Raw genomic sequence first — 22,484 nt, 5'->3', positions numbered from 1 at the left:
TAGACTATAGACTAGACTATAGACTAGACTATAGACTAGACTATAGACTAGACTATAGACTAGACTACAGACTAGACTATAGACTATAGACTAGACTATAGACTAGACAATAGACTAGACTGTAGACTATACTATAGAGCCTAATAGATAAACTAATATATAGTCTGGTCTGCAGTCTAGTCTAAAGTCTATTATGTAGTCTTGTTTATAGTCAAGCTTGGCCAATAGCTTCACTTTAGACTAGACTTTAGATGTCTAGTTTAAGGTCTAGTCTATAATTTAGTCTATAGTCTGGTCTATAGTACGATCTATAGTCTGATCTATAGTGTAATCAATAGTATATTAAGTCCATAGTTTAGTCCATTATATCGTCCATAGTCTAGTCAATAGTGTAGTCTGTAGTCTGGTCTATAGGCTAGTCCAAAGTCTTGCCTAAAATTTAGTCTATAGTATAGTCTATAATCTAGTCTTTAGTCTAGTCTATAATTTAGTCTGTAGTCTTATTTATGGTATAGTCTAAAGTCTAGTCTAAAGTCTGGTCTAAAGTCTAGTCTGTAGACTTGTTTAAAGTCTAGTCAAAAATCTAATCTAAAATATAGTTTATATACCTGACTATAGTCTAGTTTATATCTAATCTATAACCTTAAGGCTTGTTTAAAGTAATTTTGAGGTTATAAAAGTCATTATTACTCCTTTATTGCTTGTTTTAAGTTTCCTGATATCTAAAAACTTTGCATTTATTTTATTATAATAACTTTATATTAACAAAGAATATATGACATAGAACTTTTTTAATAAAACAAATTTTCTTTTTTCTTTAAAATAAAACAGCTTTTTAAGCTCAAACTTTTTTTATATAAGAAAAAAGCAAAAAAAATGTCCAATAACAAAAAAATGCTTCAAATATTATTGAAAAAAAAAAATAGCACAAATTATATGAAAGAAAAAATACTTAATTGTATTAAAAAAAATATATATATAAATAATAAAACAATCTAAAAACTATTTTTTAGTTTAAGCTTAAGCGTACAAAAATAAAAATTATATACAAATTAAAGAAAATAATGAAATAGAAAATCGGTTAAACCGATTTAAAATGTTAAAAAAAAAATCTGCACACAATGGAAAAAAAATTTAAATAAAAATGGTAAACAGTTTTAAAAACTCTTAAAGGTTTTGAAAATTTTTTATTTATTAAAGAGTTTTTGAGGTTATGTTTAAATTTTTATATCATTTGCTTTGAAATTTTGTTTTTTAAAATATATAGAAAATAAAAAATAAAGAAAATTAATTGAAATTTCTATATTTAAAAGCTTGTTAAAGAAAATCAACTATATACTAAACAATATGAATTGTTATAAATATAAAGAAAACCTGTAATCCCCCCCCAAAAAAAAATTAATAATTTAGCTGCTTTTTGTAACCAACAACTATCACTAAACTTTTTAACAAATAGCCCCCGAAAGAAAAAAAAAAAAAAAAACAAAACAAAAATAACTATTTTTAAATGTAAGTTCTTAAATAAGTATTTATATACATGTGTATTTAATCGTATATATTTATAATTTTAGCTTTTAAGCCAGGCCGTAAAACAAAGAAAAAAAATATCTAAAAAAACACCCACACACACGTTAAATAGATTGTCATTCGTATTCCTAAAAGAAAAGAAAAACAAATAAATTATTAATTGTATTTATTAATAAAACAAACTCCACACACACCCAATTAAATAATTGCAAATTTTGCTTGCAAATTTGAAAATAAAATTAAAAAGTGAACAAAAAAAAAAAAAGAAAAAAAAAAACAAACAACCGCCTAAATAAATAAAATTAAGAAAACATTATAAAATGAAATCAAATAAACAGACATTTATTTAAACAAGTGTTTTATTTTATATAGTTTTTCTTTTCTCATTTTTTTTTTTTTTAACAAATATTTATTTCTTCGAAGCCAAATGATCTTTATGTTGTTGCACGAATTGTTGAAAATTTTGTTCTTCCACGTGGTCTTCATTGAAAGTGGGAGCTTCTTCCTCTTGACCTTCTTCGTCTTCGGAACTTTCATTGCCAGGATGTTTTAAATAGACATCGGAAAGTTCACGTCCTGAGGAGACCTGAAAGGCAAAAAAAAAAAAAAAATAGTTAAAACAAGAGAATATATACTGATATATCTAACGGCAAAGGACTAATCTATAGTCCAAATTATAAACAAATCTATAGTCCAGACTATACAGTAATCTACCTTGTCGTCCACACTACAAAGTGATCTATAGTTCATACTATATAAAGCTTATCAAAAGTGAAGACAAAAGACTCATATATAGTCTAGACTATAGTCCAATATATAGACTCAACTATAGTCCATACTATAGATTCAACTATAGTCTAGACTGTAGTCTCAATTATAGTCTAGACTATAGCCTCAACTATGGTCCAGACTATAGCCTCAACTATAGTCCAGACTATAGACTCAACTATAGTCCAGACTATAGACTCAACTATAGTCCAGACTATACGCTCAACTATATTCCAGACTATAGGCTCAACAATAGTCCAGACTATAGACTTAACTATAGTCCAGACTATAGGCTCAACTATAGTCCAGACTATAGACTCAACTATAGTCCAGACTATAGACTCAACTTTAGTCCAGGCTATAGACTCTTCTATAGTCCAATATATAGACTCAACTATAGTCCAGAATATAGACTCAACTATAGTCCAGACTATAGGCTCAACTATAGTCCAGACTATAGACTCAACTATACTCCAGACTATAGATTTAACTATAGTCCAGACTATAGAGTTAACTATAGTCTACAGATCAGTCTATAGTCCAAACTATAGACTGATCTGTAGTCCAGACTATAGACTGATCTATAGTCAAGACTATAGACTGATTTATAGTCAAGACTATAGACTGATTTATAGTCAAGACTATAGACTAATCTATAGTCCAGAATATAGACTTAACTATAGTCCAGACTATAGACTTAACTATAGTCCAGACTATAGACTCAACTATAGTCCAGACTATAGACTCAACTATAGTCCAGACTGTAGACTCAACTATAGTCCAGACTATAGAATCAACTATAGTTCAGACTATAGACTCAACTATAGTCCAGACTATAGACTCAACTATAGTCCAGACTATAGACTCAACTATAGTCAAGACTATAGACTGATCTATAGTCCAGACTATAGACTGATCTATAGTCCAGACTATAGACTGATCTATAGTCCAGACTATAGACTGATCTATAGTCCAGACTATAGACTGATCTATAGTCAAGACTATAGACTGATCTATAGTCAAGACTATAGACTGATCTATAGTCCAGACTATAGACTGATCTATAGTCCAGACTATAGACTGATCTATAGTCAGACTATAGACTGATCTATAGTCAAGACTATAGACTGATATATAATCAAAACTATACACTGATCTATAGAATAGACTATAGACCGATCTATAGAATAGACTATAGACCGATCTATAGTCTAGACTATAGACTTAACTATAGTCCAGACTATAGATTCAACTATAGTCCAGACTACAGATTCAACTATAGTCCAGATTATAGATTCCACTATAGTCCAGACTATAGACTAATCTATAGTCCAGACTATAGGCTGATATATAGTCCAGACTTTAGAGTGATCTATAGTCCAGACTATAGACTGATCTATAGTCCTGACTATAGACTGATCTAAGTCCAGACTATAGATTGATCTTTAGTCCGTACTATTGACTTACCCAGGCCTGTAGTATCTTTTTTGTTCCTTTTTCTATTCATTCCTTACCTCTTCCACAAACCCAGTCAGCATAACCTCACTGCCGCTGCCTTTACTTTTAGCGATTTCCTCTAGCTTTTGTTCGGTTTTCTTAGCCTGTTCAGCTAATTTTTCCTCACGCAGTTTATTGTACTCCGATTTATAATCTCTGCAAGAAAAAATCATTTCTCACTTTTAAAAAAACACCGAAAAATTTTACCTATGACTTTATACTTTTCATATTCCTCTGCTCCCTGAGCCACCAAAGCAAAGAATCGATCAAATCCTACTCCAGTCTTAGAAGAAATACCACAAGTTTTTAAATCACTATAAAATTCATCCAAAGTCAATGACATGGTGCGTGTTAGATTGCTAATATAGTTTTGTTCCTTTTCCAAAGACTCCTGGAATGCCTCAAAGTCTGTCATCCATTCTACAGCAAAATCATGATCTTGTATATCAATCTAAAAAAAGTTAACTTTTGTTATAAATACAAAAATTTTAATGGCATTTGGAAATAAGTTGTTTACCTTATTCATTACCACCACAAATGGCAATCTAGCCTTATAGAGTATTGAGCAGGCATATAACATATTAGACATAAAGGTGGTAGGACTTACAGACCTTACTACATCCATAACATATACTACTATGGTGGGAAACATGGTGGCCAAGGCCTCCGTTATTATTGTACCCGAAGCAGACCAAGTGAATACCTCTATTTGACCGGGTGTATCAATAATACACCATTTGTGTCCCTGTTGTCCGGCTCTTCTTATTAATTCAACAACTTTTTCAAATTTAGTGGCAAATAAATTAAGACTGGTTACTATACCACCATTTGGACCCAATTTATATTGTTTCATTACCTCCTTATAGTTAACAGTATCCCTAATGTCTATATTACAATGGTAAGGTGTTTCCCGACAAGCAGGATCCAAATTTATCACATAAGGTTTGAATTTATCAAAAGAGGTTTGTGTAAGCTTTTGCACAAATGTGGTTTTCCCCGAGCCAGCCATGCCGAGCACAATCATACAAATCGGTGTGGATTGAGGACCATTTTCTACTGCCAAAGGTGAAGGAGAGGGGGTGGACATGTTGGTTTTTATTTTTTCTTAATATATAATTTAGGAAATTTACTTAAAATTGTAAGAATAACACAATTTTTAAATTTCAAAATAAAAACTGCGTGTTTTTATTTATTTGCTTTGCAACAACAATGACATTTGTCAAAAAAGTGACAGCGAACAGATGTAAACAAATATGAAAAGGTTGCCACTTGTAAAATGGTATATAAGTGATTTTTAAAAACGAATTTATTTATTTATAAAAGCAAAAACAAAATAAAATTTAGGAAATTTCTTAAAAAATAAATAAAATTTTATATTATTTTATTAAATTATGTTAAATTTGCTTATTTTTTATACTAATTTTTAATATATTTTTTGCAAAAAAAAAACAAATTTAGAGTTACCAAATGTAAAGCTTTCTTTCTATACAGAGAGCTGCCATATAGATACTCAAAAATGTAAACAATGCAAAAGATGCCAGATGAGTGTTATGAAAAGAGCTACCACCCTACAAGAAATGTATGACCGAAACTAACACGTACAAAATGATTTTACTAACACACTTGCAACATTTTTCTTTAAAAATTGCTAAAAAAAAGAGTTAACGGATAATTCCATCAATAATGATGTTCAAATGACCGGTAAAATGACTGTTGATATACACAATGTGTAATAAAGGGTTTCATTTACATATGAAAGAGTGTAACAACTGCATTTGACAGTTACTGTGTTTTCCGTCTTATAAATTAATTATTTCGGTGAAAGCCAAAGATCAAGAAGCGAAAAATTAAAAAATTTGAGACTAAAATTATTAAAAGTAAATAGATTTATTATAAACTGAATTTAAAAACGGTGCAGGAAGTGGAGCTGAGAATATACTCTTCGAAGATTTTTCTATCTTTGGTAATATGAATACATATTTACTTTTAATTTTTATATTTCAATATTTATATATATTTCTTTACAGACAATTTATTTCCACAAATTAAAAGGAGTATAAGAGGATTTTACATTTTGCGAGGTATGTAAAATGGTAAAATGATAGTTAATTTATGTATATGCTTACTATGTATATTAATAAAATTAAAAAATATATATCTCAAAATGTTAATAAATTGTGTTTTATTATAAATTGGTATAGCCGTCAGATTTGACGGATAAATTCATCAAGTGTGATTGGTCAACTGTGATGGATATATCCATAAAGAATGATTAGTCAATCGTGACTAACATTTCCATCATCCTTGATTGGTAAAAAGCAAAAGAGTGAGCAGCTCAAATATATGTTTTAAAGTCGATAGAATTCATAAGTGCAAGGGAGAAGAAAAATCACATGTACACAAATGTTTCCATCACTTTTGTCCATTTGCCTTAAGAAACTGATAGAAACTTTGCTTTACTCTGTGATAGAAATAATACATCAGTAGTGCCAGTCAAATGACCGATCAAATGACTGTCACTGTTCTTGTTGGGCATATTCATAACAAAGAGAAAATAAAATAAAATAGAAATAACTGTAAATTAATTTTATAAAATTTGCATAATTCATAAATTAATATACAATTTTAAAGAAATTCGGAGAAATTTATTATAAATTTAACCAAATAAGTGACAAATACAAAGAAAATTTTATCATTCTAATAAAATCATTAAAAATCTCAATTCTCTGTCTCACAAGAGGGAAAATTTTGTTTGACAAAGTAAAATTTCCCTTTAAAGAAAAATTACCCACTTGTTTGTCAAAAAAACATTCTCCTCCATCATTTCCGTTAAAAACGCCATTATCTTTAAAACAGCATTTTAAATAAATCACAAAATTCTTCTCACGCATCATGTCATCCGATGAATCTAATTCCACTGAACTCTTAACATCCTCGCAAAAATCTAAAAGAACTTATAAATCCCGCATGATTCCTTTGGAGTCCGGACAACGTTGTATAGCCTCAGCTATGGCAAGAATTATTAAGCACATGGTTAGTAAAGAATTGCAAGAACGTTGTAAGGATCTCTTGCAAATGGAAGATATGGCCGAGACTGAGGCACGTATTTTACATGTTTTACAGCAAATCGATAAAGAACGAGAGGAGGCGGAGAAGGAAAAGGGCAATAAACGGAAAAGAATTAAAAAGACTTTTGGTTAAGGAAAAATAAAAGATGGACTAAAAGTTTAAATCTTACAAATAAGAAACCTAACCTTAAAATAAGTATTAAAATTTGTAAATCTAAAACTAACCTCAAAATTTGTTACAGCTTTTAAACATCTTTTTTATTTAAAATATTTAAAATAAGTAAAACCAGCATAACCTAAAAAAACTATTGAGTTTTTGCCAAAATTATATGAATTTAATAAAAATTAACAATTTACATAAAAATAAGTTTAAAATTAAGTTACTTTTACTATTAAATAATTTAATTTAGTAAAGTATAACCTAAAAATATTTGTTAATATTGAAAATTAGTTGAATTTAAGCAAATAAAGTTAAAAATAATGTAAAAAAATTATTTATAATAAAAAACTGCAATATAAACTATAGTTCAGAGACAATAGAATTGACTACATACTAGACTAAACTACAGACTGGAAAGTTCCCACGACAATCGGTTCTTTGCACCGGAACGATTCGGAGTTCAACAAACAACGACCAAGGATTGTCAACCCAGCCACACCGACTTTACATGTGTCGCTGCTACAACATAACGTTCCCACGACAATCGTATCTCCGCTCGGGAACTAACCGATTCTCAATCGGCCAAAGATTGACAAGTCAGCCACAACTATCAACCGGAAATTTTTTCACCACAGAAGAAGAACATTCAGTTACAGCCGACCTGTTACAACAACAACAGACTGGAATATAGACTAGTTTTTAGAATAGCTTACAAACTACATTATAGACTAGACTGGACTTTTAACTAGGCTACACACTAGACATTACAATAGACTATAGACAACACTATAGATTAGAATTGACTTCAGATTAGACTAAAGCCTAGACTCTAGAGAAAACTATAGAACATTCTATAGACTAGACTATAAACTAAACTGTAGACTAGACAATACTTAATCTTAACTATAGAATAGACTATAGACTTGATTATAGAATAGACTATAGACTAGACAATATACTAGACTACAGATAAGACTGCATCACAGACTAGAATATATACAAAACTACAGAATAGACTATAGACTGGGTTATAGACTTGACTAAATACAAGAATATATACAAGACTATGGACCAAACTATAGACTAGACTTTATACTAGACTATAGATAAGACTGTAAACTAAACTGAAGACTAGACTATGGACTAGAGTATAGACTAGTCTATAGACTAGACTATATACTGGACTATAGACTAGACTTTTGACTAGACTATAGACTGACTATAGACTAGACTATAGACTGTATACTGAAATATAGAGTAGACTATGAACTAGACTATAGACTAGTCTATAGACTAGACTATAGACTGGGCTATAGACTAGACTTTAGATTAGACTATAGACTTTAGACTGGACTATAGACTAGACTTTAGACTAGTCTATAGACTAAACTATAGACTAGACTTTAGACTAGTCTATAGACTAGACTATAGACTAGACTATAGACTAGACTATAGACTAGACTATAGACTAGACTATAGACTAGACTATAGACTAAACTATAGACTAGACTATAGACTAGACTATAGACTAGACTATAGACTAGACTATAGACTAGACTATAGACTAGACTATAGACTAGACTATAGACTAGACTATAGACTAGACTATAGACTAGACTATAGACTAGACTATAGACTAGACTATAGACTAGACTATAGACTAGACTATAGACTAGACTATAGACTAGACTATAGACTAGACTATAGACTAGACTATAGAGTAGACTAGACTATAGACTGTACTAGACTATAGACAAGACTATAGACTAGAATATAGACAAGACTGTAGACTAGACTATAGACTAGACTATAGAGTAGACTGTAGACTAGACTATAGGCTAGACTATAGACTAGACTAGACTATAGACTAGACTATAGACTAGACTATAAACAAGACTATAGACTAGACTATAGACTAGACTATAGACTAGACTATAGACTAGACTATAGACTAGACTATAGACTAGACTATAGACTAGACTATAGACTAGACTATAGACTAGACTATAGACTAGACTATAGAATAGACTATAGGCTAGACTATAGACTAAACTATAGACTGTATACTAAAATATAGACTATACTATATGCTAAACTATAGACTGGAATATAGACTAGAATATAGACTATAACGATTAGACCGTACACTAGATTATAGATTAGAGTCAAGACAGGGGTATGGGGCGTACTATAGACTATAAACTAGGCTATTGACTAGGCTATATACTAAACTACAGATTATATTGTAGACTAGACTGTATACTATATTATAGGCTAGACTATAAACTAGACTATAGCCTAGACTAGACTATAGAATAGATTAGGGTACAGACTAGACTTTAGAGAATACTGTAGACAAGACTGTAGACTAGAGATAAGACCGGAGTATAGAAAATAATATAGACGAGACTATAGACTAGGCTATTGACTAGACCATTTAGTCCTGATAAGACTAGAGGCTATATAAAAGACTAGACTTTTATAGACTAGACTAACTATAGATTTTACTATATACTGGACTATAGGCTAGACGAAGAAGTGGGTTATAGATTGGATTATAGACTAGATTAAAGACTAGACTATACGATGAGTGGATTAAGACTATACTATACTCGACTATAAGTTAGATTTATATATAGTAATTAAAAAAAGGTAGTTAATTTTTTTAATTTCAATTTTATTAATTTCACTTTTTCAATCAATAACTATACATTAAATGTACATTTTTTTTGTTTAAATTAATAATTAATTAATTTTTGTTTTCGTTTTTATAATAAAATATAAAGGAATAAAATATAATAATGTAATAAATACGTGTGTTGTGTTTGTGTGTGTTTTTTTATATATATTTTGTTTATATTTAGGCAATTATTATTAATAAAAAAAATTAACAAAATAATGTAACAGTGTTTTTATTATTAAACAAAAAGATTAATTCATTAATTTTTCTTTTTTTTTTGCATACTAAAACTATTATTATCAAAAAATTTAAAAAAAAACTTTTTAAAAATTTTTATTTTTCTGAATTATATAAAAAATATATAATTTATTTATTATTATTAAGCCAATAGAAAACTATGGATTTTTTATGCTAAAAAAATTCAAACTTAAATTTAGATAAAATGGAAATTTTTTATGTTTTTATATATATTTTAAAAACTAAATAATTTTATTTTAGAAAAAAATAGTTTTAGCCAAATAATTTAAAAAAATGTAATACTTTTTTGCTTTTGTAAACAAATTTGTTTAAAATTTTTAGTTTTTTTTTCTTTTTTTTTAAACAAAATTATTCGAAATTTTCGATAAATTTGAAATAAATTAGTTTTAAAGTTTTCAAACGTTACTTATTTTATATGTAACATGTTTTAACTTAGCATTCAGTTTTTTTATTTTTCTAAAAAGTAGTTTGATTTTAAAGCCGGTTTTTTTCTTTTTTCTTTCTGTTGTAAGCCTAACGTTTAAAAGCTTTTTTTTAATTTTAGTTTATTTTTTTAATTAAGCTTTAGTATGTAGTTTAGTTTATAATAGCTTTGAAATTGAAGTTATATTTTAAATAATTTTGGCTTTTGAAGAACAAGTTGATTTGTTTTAAACGTTTTATTGAGTTTTTATTTTGTTTACACCAAAGTTTTAAACCAGAAACAGGTAACAAATGATCTGTAAATAAAATATTTCAATTAAGAAAGCACTAGACTAGACGATATATTAGATAATTAACAAGACTTTAGAAAAAACTTTAAACTAGGCAATGGACTAGACTATAGACTAGTCAAAAGATTAGACTGTAGTGTAGACAATAGAGTAGTCCATAGAAAAATCTACAGATTAGACAATAGACTAGACTAGACTAGAGACTACACTATATATCAGACTAGACAATAGGATAAATAATAGACTAGACAACAGACTATTGAATAGACTATAGACTAGACAATAGACATGACAATAGACTAGTCAATATACTAGACTATAGACTTGATAATAGACTAGACAATCGACTAGACTATAGACTAGACAATAGACTAGACTAGACTATAGACTAGTCAATAGACTAGACTATCGACTAGACTATAGACTAGTTTATAGACTAAACTATAAACTAGACTATGGGCTCGACTATAGACTATACTGTAAACTTAACTATAGACTAGACTATAGACTAGACTATACACTAGACTGTAGACTAGACTATAGACTAGACTATAGACTAGGCTATAGACTTGGCTATAGACTAGACTACAGACTAGACTATAAACTTGACTATAGACTAGACTATTATCTAGACTATAGACTAGACTAAACTAGACTATAGACTAAATAGTCTAGACTATAGACTGGATACTAGACAATAGACTAGATAATAGACTAGACAATAGACAAGACAATAGACTAGGCTATAGATTAGACAATAGACTAGGTAATAGAATAGATTATAGACTATACAATAGAATAGACAATAGACTAGACTATAGATTAGACAATAGACTAGATAATAGAATAGATTATAGACTAGACTATAGACTAGACAATAGACTAGACTATAGACTAGACTATAGACTAGACTATAGACTAGACTTTAGACTAGACTTTAGACTGGACTATAGACTAGACTATAGACTAGACTATAGACTAGACTATAGACTAAACTATAGACTAGACTATAGACTAGACTATAGACTAGACTATAGACTAGACTAAAGACTAGACTATAGACTAGACTATAGACTAGACTATAACCTAGACTATAGACTAGACTATAACCTAGACTATAGACTAGACTATAGACTAGATTATAGACTAGACTATAGACTAGACTATAGACTAGGCTATAGACTAGACTATAGACTAGGCTATAGACTAGACTATAGACTAGACTATAGACTAGACTATAGATTAGACTATAGACTAGACTATAGACTAGACTATAGACTAGACTATAGACTAGACTATAGACTAGACTATAGACTAGACTATAGGCTAGACTATAGACTAGACTATAGACTAGACTATAGACTAGACTACAGACTAGACTATATACTAAACTATAGACTGGACTATAGACTAGACTATAGACTAGACTACAGACTAGACTATATACTAAACTATAAACTAGACTGTAGACTAGACTATAGACTAGACTATATACTAGACTATATACTAGACTATATACTAGACTATAGACTAGGCCATAGACTAGGCTAGAATATAGACTACACTATAAACTTGACTATAGACTGGACTATTATCTAGACTATAGACTAGACTAAACTATAGACTAAATAGACTAGACTATAGACTGGATACTAGACTAGACAATAGACTAGATAAAAGACTAGATAATATACAAGACAATAGACTAGACTATAGATTAGACAATAGACTAGATAATAGAATAGATTATAGACTATACAATAGACTAGACAAATAGACTAGACTACAGACTAGATAATAGACTAGACAATAGACAAGACAAAAGACTAAGAAATAGACAAGACAAAAAACTAAGAAATATACTAGCCAATAGACTCTTGATTAGACATTAAATTAGACTATAGATTAGACTATAGACTAGACTATAGACTAGACTATAGACTAGACTATAGACTAGACTATAGACTAGACTATAGACTAGACTATAGACTAGACTATAGACTAGACTATAGACTAGACTATAGACTAGACAATACACTAGAAAATAGACTAAACAATAGACTAGACTATATAATGGATAATCGACTAGACAACAGACTAGACAATAGACTACACAATAGACTAGACTAGACAATAGACTAGACAATAGACTAGACAATAGACTAGACAATAGACTAGACAATAGACTAGATAATAGACTAGACAATAGACTAGACAATAGACTAGACAATAGACTATAAAATAAACTATAAACTAGGCTTTTACTAGTCTATATACAAGACTATAGACTAGACTATAGATTAGACTATAGAATAGACTATAGACCATATTATAGACTAGACTGTAGCCTAGATTATAGATTAGAATATAGATTAGACTATAGACTAGACTATAGACTAAACTATAAACTAGACTATGGGCTAGACTAAAGACTAGACTGTAAACTTAACTATAGACTAAATTTTAGATACAAACTATAGCCTTAAACTAACATCATTTCCCAACTTAAACTTACCTTTTTCTTATCCTTGTTTATATTATTATTATTATTGTTCTCACAACTACTAAAGGGCACTGTTCTCTTCTTCCTGTACCTCGGCCAATGTTAAGGCCTGATCCTTATGCTAGGCAATCGATAAACGATCCATAATGGAACCTTCCAATAAAAATTCCTGACTACTGGATAAAATATCATGTAATTGTTGCGTTTCACCCGTATTATTGCTAAACGGAAAGAAGGAAGATATTTCGGGCAGAATAGAGGCTACACCAGCATCGGCCGCTGTAACCGAAGCTCCACCAGCCAAAGAAGAACGTCTGCGGCGTTCTACACCTTCTATGAATTCTACACCATCTGTGGACGTAGTTTGAGAGGATCTTCTCTCTTGACTCACCGAAGGTTTGGGTTCTTTCGTTAAATCGTAGTATACATCTGGCAAATCGTCGTACTCTTGCAGTTCGAGACAACGTTGTAATTTCCCTATGTTACTCAGTAATAGTCGATGTTGTAGTTCGATTTGGGGAAAACCACCACGTTTGATTTCTAGAATGGGCATAAAACGATAATAGCACTGTTCCCAGATTTGGAGAGAAGACATGCGATGTTCGGGTAGTAAATATCTATCTTTGGGTATAGAAGATTTGGCTATGAAATTCTGAGGAACCATAGTGTTGCGTTGATGTTGGGGAAGATTTAGCTGTAGGCCAGGTTTGGCCAGACCCGGCAGCATAACAGCACCAGCCGGTATAGCTATAGAACGTCTACAGGGCAATTCCTGTTTTTGCTTTTGATAGAAGGGATTGTTAAAGAAGAGTTTATCCTTTTCCAAAAATTGTTCCGACCAATCCCAGACGGGGCGCAATACCAATTTGTTCTCCTTAAGAGCCTTAAGACGCTCGGCATTTGTATCGAATTGGAAGGTATCGAAAATGGGCATGAAGCAAGAATCCCACAGAGTGGTTAAGTAGGTTTGAGAGAATTCAAATTCATCGGGAAATTGTTGCAGTAATTGCCAAACTGAATCGAGGAAAAGCAAAAACACAGGACTCTCTTCTTGTAGGACAGTGGAATCGGCAGGCAAACGCACATGCCCTAAGCGCCGTTGAAAAGGATGCTCCAAAGCCACCCATTCTTTTTGTATCAACGACTGGAAACCATCTATGGAACGGTATAAAGGATCGAGAATTATTTGTGTTAAAGACGAAATAATGCAGCATAAGTCACGGCCATTGGATTCTTGTAGAACACAAGAAACACCTTCTCTTAGTTTCTCGGCCGCCACACAAGCATAACGTAGACATAAGGAAGAGTAAAACAACCAATTGGATTTTTCGAGTAACGAGAGAAATTTCGAATCTTCTAACACAAAATGTTGGGCCGTTTCTGGACAGCATAGCCTTCGTAGTTTTTGATAGGCTTTCAGAACATCTTGTATCGAAGGTAAATGATCGGTTAAATGTAACAAATGTAACTTCTTTTCATCATTAGCCGAACGCACCACCTCCAGCATAATATTCTCCAAAGTAGTATCCTGTTGATTCGAGGGTTTCAACTCAGCCAAACGTACCAATGAAGCATTGCCATAACCATAAACCCAAAAAGCAGCACGAGAATCCCAAAAGGCTCGTGATAAATTCAAAAACTTTTCTATATCACAAGCCTTGGGTATGACGAAATGTGGCGGTAGAGTATAGCGTGCTGTTATACGTTCCGCCTGTATAAGAGGCACAGAATCACAGCTAACCACCTGCCAGTTGGTAGAGCCACATCTTATAAGCTCTCTAGCCCAATCGTTTTTTGTATTATACATACTGACCGAGGTTTTGGATAAAGTCGAATAGTAAGGCTCCTTATAGCAAAAGGCAAAACTTAAATCATGACGTGTGGGAAAGGCAAAACGTGCCAAAGCAGAGGCTATTAATTTGCCCCAATCACGACCACCTTTAGAATATTGAAAACCAAATTTCATTAAACGAAAATTTTTACAAATTATATGCAAAGCAGCTATGCGGCCGTTCATTAGTTTCTGCTGGGCATCTAGTTTTTTTCTCCGACGTCCAGCATTACCCGGCAAGGCACTAACAGCTCTTCCCGTCTCCGCCACCTGGTAAACATGATCGATATTATTGAGGGTAATATCATGTCTGGCCAACAGCAAATGTTCTTGGCCCAAATTGCTGAGGCTAACTGTAGCAGCATCACGTTGATGAGGCACAAATGATAATTTAAAGTTGGTAACACTTAATAAACCAAATACCGCTTCCTTAGAGTTTCTAGCACAATTCATTTCTAAATTAGTATCCACCGGGGATATGGTAGTGTATAAATAAGCAGGAGCCGAGGCCACTACCAATTCATGGGCCAGTAAACGAGGCTGAGACATGTGTACATCACGCATATCACTGGGTATACACCATTCATCATCACCCATCAAAGAGGAAACATCTCCGGCCGGCGGGGCAACGTAACTGGTAAAGGTATTACGTTTACGTTGATCGGACATTGTGGCAGACATTATTTGGGTTAATTTTTTTCTAACAATAATGTAACAGTTTAATAACAAAAGTTGTTGTTGTTCAGCTGCAACACCCTGCTCCGGCAGACAAACACACACAAAACCCTCGGCTGCACCAAAAAGTTAGCAAATAAACTTGACTCTGGCAAATGTGATCAGCATAAATAATTAATTTTTATATCCGGTAGTTAGTTAGAAACTAAAAATAAAGCACAAACACACAAAAAACATTACTAAATTTAAACATAAATGCAAACGCCCTTAATTTCTTTCGAAAAAAAGCAAAAATGGAAAAAAACAATATTCTTTTAATATAATCATAAAATACCGTTGTTTTTATTGTTGTTCGCTGCTGGCTGCATAAAAAAGTAGACTACTGCCCAAAAAAATAGATAAATTTTTGTTCTTCTTTTCTATTGTTAAATTGTTGATAAAAATTTAGTAAAAAGCAAGAAAAAAAACTTATTGTCTGCTCATTTCTATTATTTACGTTTTTTTCGCTTTCTTGCTCTCTGCTAGACTTTATAACAACAAAGCCATTATTTTAAGTTTAAACTTTACTTTCAACACTTTTATTTGTTTAAATAATTATTTACTAAATATTTTTAATAATTTTTCTTGATTATTTTTAATTTTTTTATATTTTTTCCACTTTGTTGCTGTGTCTGCGAAAAGAGTTGCCACAGTTCCAAAAGAAATTCTTACCAAATTTGTTAAAAAAAATATCCAAAGTGGCAACACTATCTGTGCTCGGATTGACAAACAAACAAGTACATGCCCCACGTAGAAGACTTTTTTCATATACCCCCTCTAAGTAAACTAATCAGATCATATAAAACAACTGAATGCAAGGTGACATAATTAGCCCAGCTGATCATTGTATACAATTTTCATGCATAGACTTGAAAAAAAATTAACAATCATACTTTTGATTTTAGCTTTTTGTTTTGTGCTGACATTTTAACGTCATCTGAGAGTTGCAATAGTCATTAAAAGAGTTACCAGATTTTATAAAAATAAGCGTTTTTATGGTAAAAGTGGTAACAATTAATTATAAAATAATGAATTATTTAAAAATTCTATATTAGTTACAAGTAGAAAATTCTTATACATATATTAATAATCTCCTGAGACCCTATTTTATGCAGGTCTGACATAACATTTTAGAATTTTAGTATTTTTTTATTTATTTTTCAAACACGTCAAAATATTAAAAAATATTGAAATTCTTTTGAAAATGTCTATGTTTAAACTTGATTTTGATGAAATTTTAATACAATTCACAGATATTATATAACTTTTTTAACATATTTGCATTTTTACAAACTTTTCATAAAAAATCTAGAAATCCATTAATGTATTTAATAATAATTATTATTAATTAGAGAAAAAATATGTTTATACATTAAATGACAAATATTTAAAACAAAAACTTGAAAGAAAATAAAATTTTACCATAAAAATTCGCCTCCTATAAGAATCATATCAAAATGCAACTCTGCTTAATGCTGCCACTACTAAGATAACAGCGTCACAGTAAAATATAACGGCGTCAGCATAAAATGACACCTACGTCACTTATTGTGAAAGAGAAAAAAACATCTGATAACAAATGTCAAACAACTAGTGGTAAACAAAAATATTTTTATTGAGCAACGCTTTTTTTCGCTCGAAAAACTCAAACATAACTTAAAACTTTATTGTGTTTTTATGCCAAACGTGCGAACAAACTGTAATTAAAATATTCTTATTGCAATAAACACATTGTTTACCATGGGTTTTCCACGTATTATAAGTAAAAATAATAAAATCTATACTAAACTGGGTGAGTTTTGTTTATCGGCCGACGGCCAACAATTTTGGATTGTTTGTCATACCTGCCAGGAGGAATTGCAGACACAAGATAAATTCTGGAAGCACATACAAGATGAACACAATTTTATGCATGGTATTAAGCGAGTAAGTGAAAATGTTTTATGGGAATGTGGGGAAAAGTGTTTGTGTTTAGTTTAAGTGTGTGTGTGTTGGAGGGGGGAGAGTGCAGTGTGGTAAATGGCCTTTAGCGGCTGTTGGTATGAGTTGTCAGAATTAACGCGCCAATTTTGTGTTTTTTCTTTTTATACGTACGACAGGAACAGAGTCGCACAGCTGCACAAGCTTATATGGAGGCGGCTGAGGCTGTGGCCATGATGCCTTTATACCGCAAAGTTAGTGTAAATGATCAACAGCGTGATGATGTGGTCTCGACAGAGGATGAGGATATGCAAAAGGAACCAAAAGACTATACAGAAATGCGTGTCCATGAGCAGGAACAACAGCAGCAACAGCAACAACAGCAGCAGCAACAGGCAGCCGTGGCCATAGATATAAAATTGGAACCCTCGTCGTTAAGTCAACAGTCCGCAGTACAGGCACAACAGCAGCAGCAACAACAAGAACAGCTACAGCAGCAGCAACAACAGCAGCAACAACAACAGACCCAACAAATTGAAATCAGCACACCGCTTATGTATCAAATACCCCAAGTACACCCACCAGTCAGTGCATACGCAGCCTTAGTTCAAGCCCCAGCCATAAATACCCTTAATATGTCAGTGGCCGCTGCTGCTGCCGCTGTAGCCTCCAATCAAGTGCCATCCTCAATGGCCGCTCTATTGCCCCAAGAACTGCAATACAAACAAGAGTTGCAGTACAAGCAAGAGGTGCAACAACACAAAGAATCAACCAACAACAGCACCACCGCCAGTGCCAGTAGTGCTGTCTCCTCCGATGACGGAGAACGTTGGTATATCTGTGACTTTGAGAATTGTGGTCTTAAGTTTAAATATCAATCACGTCTCGAATTACATCGCAGTGTGCATAGTAAGGAGAGACGTTTTGCCTGCGAAATATGTGGTGCCAGTTTTAAACAGTCCTGCAATCTGTCAACGCATCGCAAAAAGAAACACGCTCTTAAGGGTACCACTAAAGCTACACTGGTACCGCCACAGCGTTTTTGAAATCCATTTATAAATTTCTTGCAATTTCCCTTCTATTTTTGAATGAAAAGAAAAAAAACAAACAAACAAGAAAAAAGTAATAGAAAAAAACTTCATTTTAAGATAAAAAAAGAAAAACGCAAAAACAAAACAATATGTGACTTTTTAAACCCGCCCTAGGAAAAAACTCTTTAGTTCTTTTTCTAATCAAAAACTTTTTAAAACAAATTGTTCGTTAAAAACACAAGTGTTTTATTTGAAATATGGAACCAAGAAAAAATTTTTAAAGTTTTAAGTAAAACGTAAGGATTTTAAAACAATTTATCAAGGATTTAAGGAAATTATCCAAAACCTAATATGAAATCTGTTCGAAAATTTAAACAACTCTCTATCAAGAAAAAAACAAATTTTGCAAGTAATTTGTAAGAACAAAAAAACAACAAGGTATGTTTTTTTTAAGTTTTTTAAACAAAGTTTTTTTCATGTTTTATTTCTTAAATTTTATTAAGTTTTTAGCAATGTTCGAAAATTCGAACTTAAATTCGAAAAAAATTTAAAAATGCCAAAATGTTAATTAGAGTCTGAGGATTTCAAATTTGTGAGAATGTTTAGAATTTTTTAAAGATTTCTTGCAATTTCGAATTTCGAACATGGAAATTTTCATTAAAATTTCAAAAAATTTTCATTTTTATAAATATTTTATTATAAATATAAAAAATATCAAGTTTTTTGTCATATTCGAAAATTCGAACTTATGTTCGATAAGTCGAACTTAAGTTCGAAAATGTTTAAAAATGCCAAAATATTATTTAGAGTCTAAGCATTATGATTATAAAAACAGTTTTTTGATTGCTCCTTTATATCCCGCATAAACCAAATTCGAACATAGAATTTTGCAACAAAATTGAAAAATTATCAAAATTTTTTTTTATAAAATTTCAAACAAAATTCAAGATATTGAAGTTTAAAACACTTCTGACAAAAGTTTAAAACTAAAATTTACAAATTTTTGAAAAAAAAAAATTGGAAATTTTTATAAAAATTTTGAAATTTTCAATAAATTTTTAATTTCAATTTTGGAAAATTTCACTAAAAATTTTAAATTATTTATACAATTTTGAATAAACATTATAAAAGTGAAGTTTAAAATTGAAATTTACAAATTAAAAAAAAATTTTATATTTTTATAAAAATTTTGAAATTTTTTAAAAAATATTCAATTTCGATTTTGGAAAATTTCACCAAAAATTTAAAATTTGTTAAAAAGGCTATAAAAGTGAAGTTTAAAACTGAAATTTACAAATTTTTGAAAAAAATTTTGAAATTTTTATAAAAATTTTGAAATTTTTTAAAAAATATTCAATTTTGATTTTGGTAAATTTCATCAAAAATTTAAAAATTTGTTAAAAAGGCTATAAAAGTGAGGTTTAAAACTGAAATTTACAAATTTATGAAAAAAATTTGAAATTTTTTATTAAAACTTTGAAATTTTTTTGGAATTTTTTTGAAATTTTCAATTTCGATTTTGAAAAATTTTACTAAAAATTGAAAACTATTTCTAAAAAATTTTGAATAAATGTTAAACAATTTAAGTTTAAAACTAAATTTGAAAAATTTTGAAATTTTTATAAAAATTTTGAAATTTTTTTAAAAATTTTGAAATTTTTTGCAATTTTCAAGAAATTTTTAATTTCGATTTTGAAAAATTTCACTAAAAATTAAAAAATTTTGTAAAATTTTAAATAAACTATAAAAGTAAGGTTTAAAACGGATATTTAAAAATTTTTGAAATAAGTTTGAATTTTTTATAAAAATTTTGAAATTTTTTGCAAATTTTAAGAAATTTTTTATTTTGATTTTGGAAAATTTTAAAAAAAATTAAAATTTTTTTATAAAATTTTGAAAAAGTGTTAAGAAAGTGAAGTTTTAAACTAAATTTGAATTTAAAATTTTTTATAAAAATTTTGAAATTTTTTTGCAATTTTAAAGAAATTTTCAATTTCGAACTTAGAAATTTTCTTTGAAAATTAAAAATTTTGTAGTTTTTATACAAATTTCTAATGTTTTTTTTTCAAAATTTCAAGTTTTTTTTTCCTGTTCGAAAAATTCCAACTTAATTTCGAAAATTTTTTAAAAATTTTCAAATTCGAACTTGATAATTTTCACTAAAAATTAAAATTATTTATAAAATTTTGAATAAACGTTATATGAGTAAAGTTTAAAACGAATATTCAAAAATATTTTGAAAAAAAAATTTAAAATTTTCTATAAAAATTTTGAAATTTTTTACAATTTTCAAGAAATTTTCAATTTTAAACTTTGAAATTTTCTTTATAAATTAAAAATTTTATTGTTTTTATATAAATTTCTAATGTATTTTTGCAAAATTCCAAGTTTTTTGTCATGTTCGAAAATTCGAACTTAAGTTCGAAAAATTTTTAAAATTATCCAAATGTTTATCAGACTCTAAGGATTATGATTATATAGAAAATTTCTTAATCTATTACTTATATCCAGCATAAATTAAATTCGAAAATAGACATTTTAAATAAAATTTAAAATTTTTTTTCAGATTTTTTTAAAAATCGAAAACTTAAACTTAATTTTGATACAATTTTAAAACTGCCAGATTGTTATCCACCGACTGTTGTCTAAGAATAGGTCAAGATTTTTTTTAAGGTTTAAAAATGGTTTTCTAGAATTTTACAAATTTCGAACTTAGAAAATTTTCAATAAAATTAGAAAATTTGAAGTCAAATTGTTTTAAATTCCTTTTTGTTTTTAACAAAAACTATAAACTCCTATCTCTACCTTCTCTAAACTATAAACTTCTTTTTCTTCTTCTAACAAAAAAAGAAAACAAATAAAGGCTCAAGTGTTTTTCTTTTCATTTTCCCTTTCCGCCTACAACTTCATCAACAAAAAAAATATATTTTCAATTATTTTTTAAGTCAGACATTCGTACAATTTAGTTGTTCTTGTTTTATTGTGTTTCGTTGTAAAAAACTTTTAAGCCCCCCCTACCCCCTCATACAAAAAAATTTTTTTTTCAAAAAAATCCCCAAAAAAATTGCAAAATTTCTTTACACAAAAAAATTAAAAAAAAAAAAATACTTCGAAAATTAAGCTAACAACCTTAAACTTTTTATATAAGTTTTATATAAATATTTTATTTTATTTTTATGATTTTTTTGGTCTATTTTTTAGCTGTAGTTTAAATTTGTTTTTTTTTAATAAAACATTAATTTGTAAATGTTTTAACAAATGTTTCTTTGATTTTATCTCTAGTTTAGTTCTTTTTAGATTTAAAAACAAATTGTATTTTTTTTTGTTTTCTTAAATTGTTTCTATACAAAATATTAGCGTATAAAGTAAAATAATGCCACAAAATAAAATCGGGAACAAAAGTTCTCTTTAAAATTTTGTAGGTTTTTTTTAATCCTAAACAATTTTACCCCCTTTTTTCTTTTTTTTTAGCTGTAATTATTGTGCAATTAATATATAAAAACAATTTAAAATAAAAAAAAAAAAACAGAAAAAAACAAAATTCTATAATAATACAAAAAACCTTTAAGATTTTAAATAAATAAAAAAATAGTTTAAAACAAAAATAAAAATTTAAATTATTTAAAAATAAAATAAAAGTAACAACAATAGAAAAGAATTACAACAGAACTAGAACAGTATTAGATCAGAACTAGAATAGAACTAAAACAGAACTATAAGAGAACTAGAACAGAACTAGAACAGAACTAGAACAGAACTAGAACAGAACTAGAACAGAACTAGAACAGAACTAGAACAGAACTAGAACAGAACT

The 22,484-nt window shown here is 29.4% G+C and overlaps 4 protein-coding genes across 4 annotated transcripts; 2 read left to right on the top strand and 2 right to left on the bottom strand.

The window, feature by feature from the left end:
• Nucleotides 1-1,848: 1,848 nt before the first annotated feature.
• LOC111687258 (GPN-loop GTPase 1) lies at nucleotides 1,849-5,001 on the bottom strand. The gene is made up of 4 exons (XM_023449687.2): nucleotides 4,310-5,001; nucleotides 4,014-4,243; nucleotides 3,810-3,948; nucleotides 1,849-2,113 (listed from the first exon to the last, which is right to left on the bottom strand). The coding sequence occupies exons 1-4, from the start codon at nucleotides 4,877-4,879 to the stop codon at nucleotides 1,937-1,939; spliced, it is 1,116 nt and encodes a 371-aa protein (XP_023305455.1). The 5' UTR covers nucleotides 4,880-5,001; the 3' UTR covers nucleotides 1,849-1,936.
• Nucleotides 5,002-6,578: 1,577 nt separating this feature from the next.
• Nucleotides 6,579-7,174, top strand: LOC111687252. Its single transcript, XM_023449680.2, has one exon. It carries the CDS (start codon nucleotides 6,685-6,687, stop codon nucleotides 6,991-6,993), a length of 309 nt encoding a protein of 102 aa, XP_023305448.2. The 5' UTR covers nucleotides 6,579-6,684; the 3' UTR covers nucleotides 6,994-7,174.
• A 3,299-nt stretch (nucleotides 7,175-10,473) lies between these two features.
• On the bottom strand, nucleotides 10,474-16,367 carry LOC111687255 (myotubularin-related protein 10-B). Its single transcript, XM_046946503.1, has 3 exons — nucleotides 16,015-16,367; nucleotides 13,187-15,885; nucleotides 10,474-10,677 (listed from the first exon to the last, which is right to left on the bottom strand). The coding sequence occupies exon 2, from the start codon at nucleotides 15,684-15,686 to the stop codon at nucleotides 13,296-13,298; it is 2,391 nt and encodes a 796-aa protein (XP_046802459.1). The 5' UTR covers nucleotides 15,687-15,885; nucleotides 16,015-16,367; the 3' UTR covers nucleotides 10,474-10,677; nucleotides 13,187-13,295.
• Nucleotides 16,368-17,285: 918 nt separating this feature from the next.
• Nucleotides 17,286-18,765, top strand: LOC111687256 (AT-rich binding protein). The gene is made up of 2 exons (XM_023449685.2): nucleotides 17,286-17,645; nucleotides 17,819-18,765. Exons 1-2 carry the CDS (start codon nucleotides 17,460-17,462, stop codon nucleotides 18,683-18,685), a joined length of 1,053 nt encoding a protein of 350 aa, XP_023305453.2. The 5' UTR covers nucleotides 17,286-17,459; the 3' UTR covers nucleotides 18,686-18,765.
• The last annotated feature ends 3,719 nt before the right edge of the window (nucleotides 18,766-22,484 follow it).

This window comes from Lucilia cuprina, chromosome 3 (genome assembly GCF_022045245.1).
Source record: "Lucilia cuprina isolate Lc7/37 chromosome 3, ASM2204524v1, whole genome shotgun sequence".
Classification (NCBI taxonomy): Eukaryota; Metazoa; Arthropoda; class Insecta; order Diptera; family Calliphoridae; genus Lucilia; species Lucilia cuprina.
This window is presented reverse-complemented; position numbering and strand designations above follow the sequence as displayed.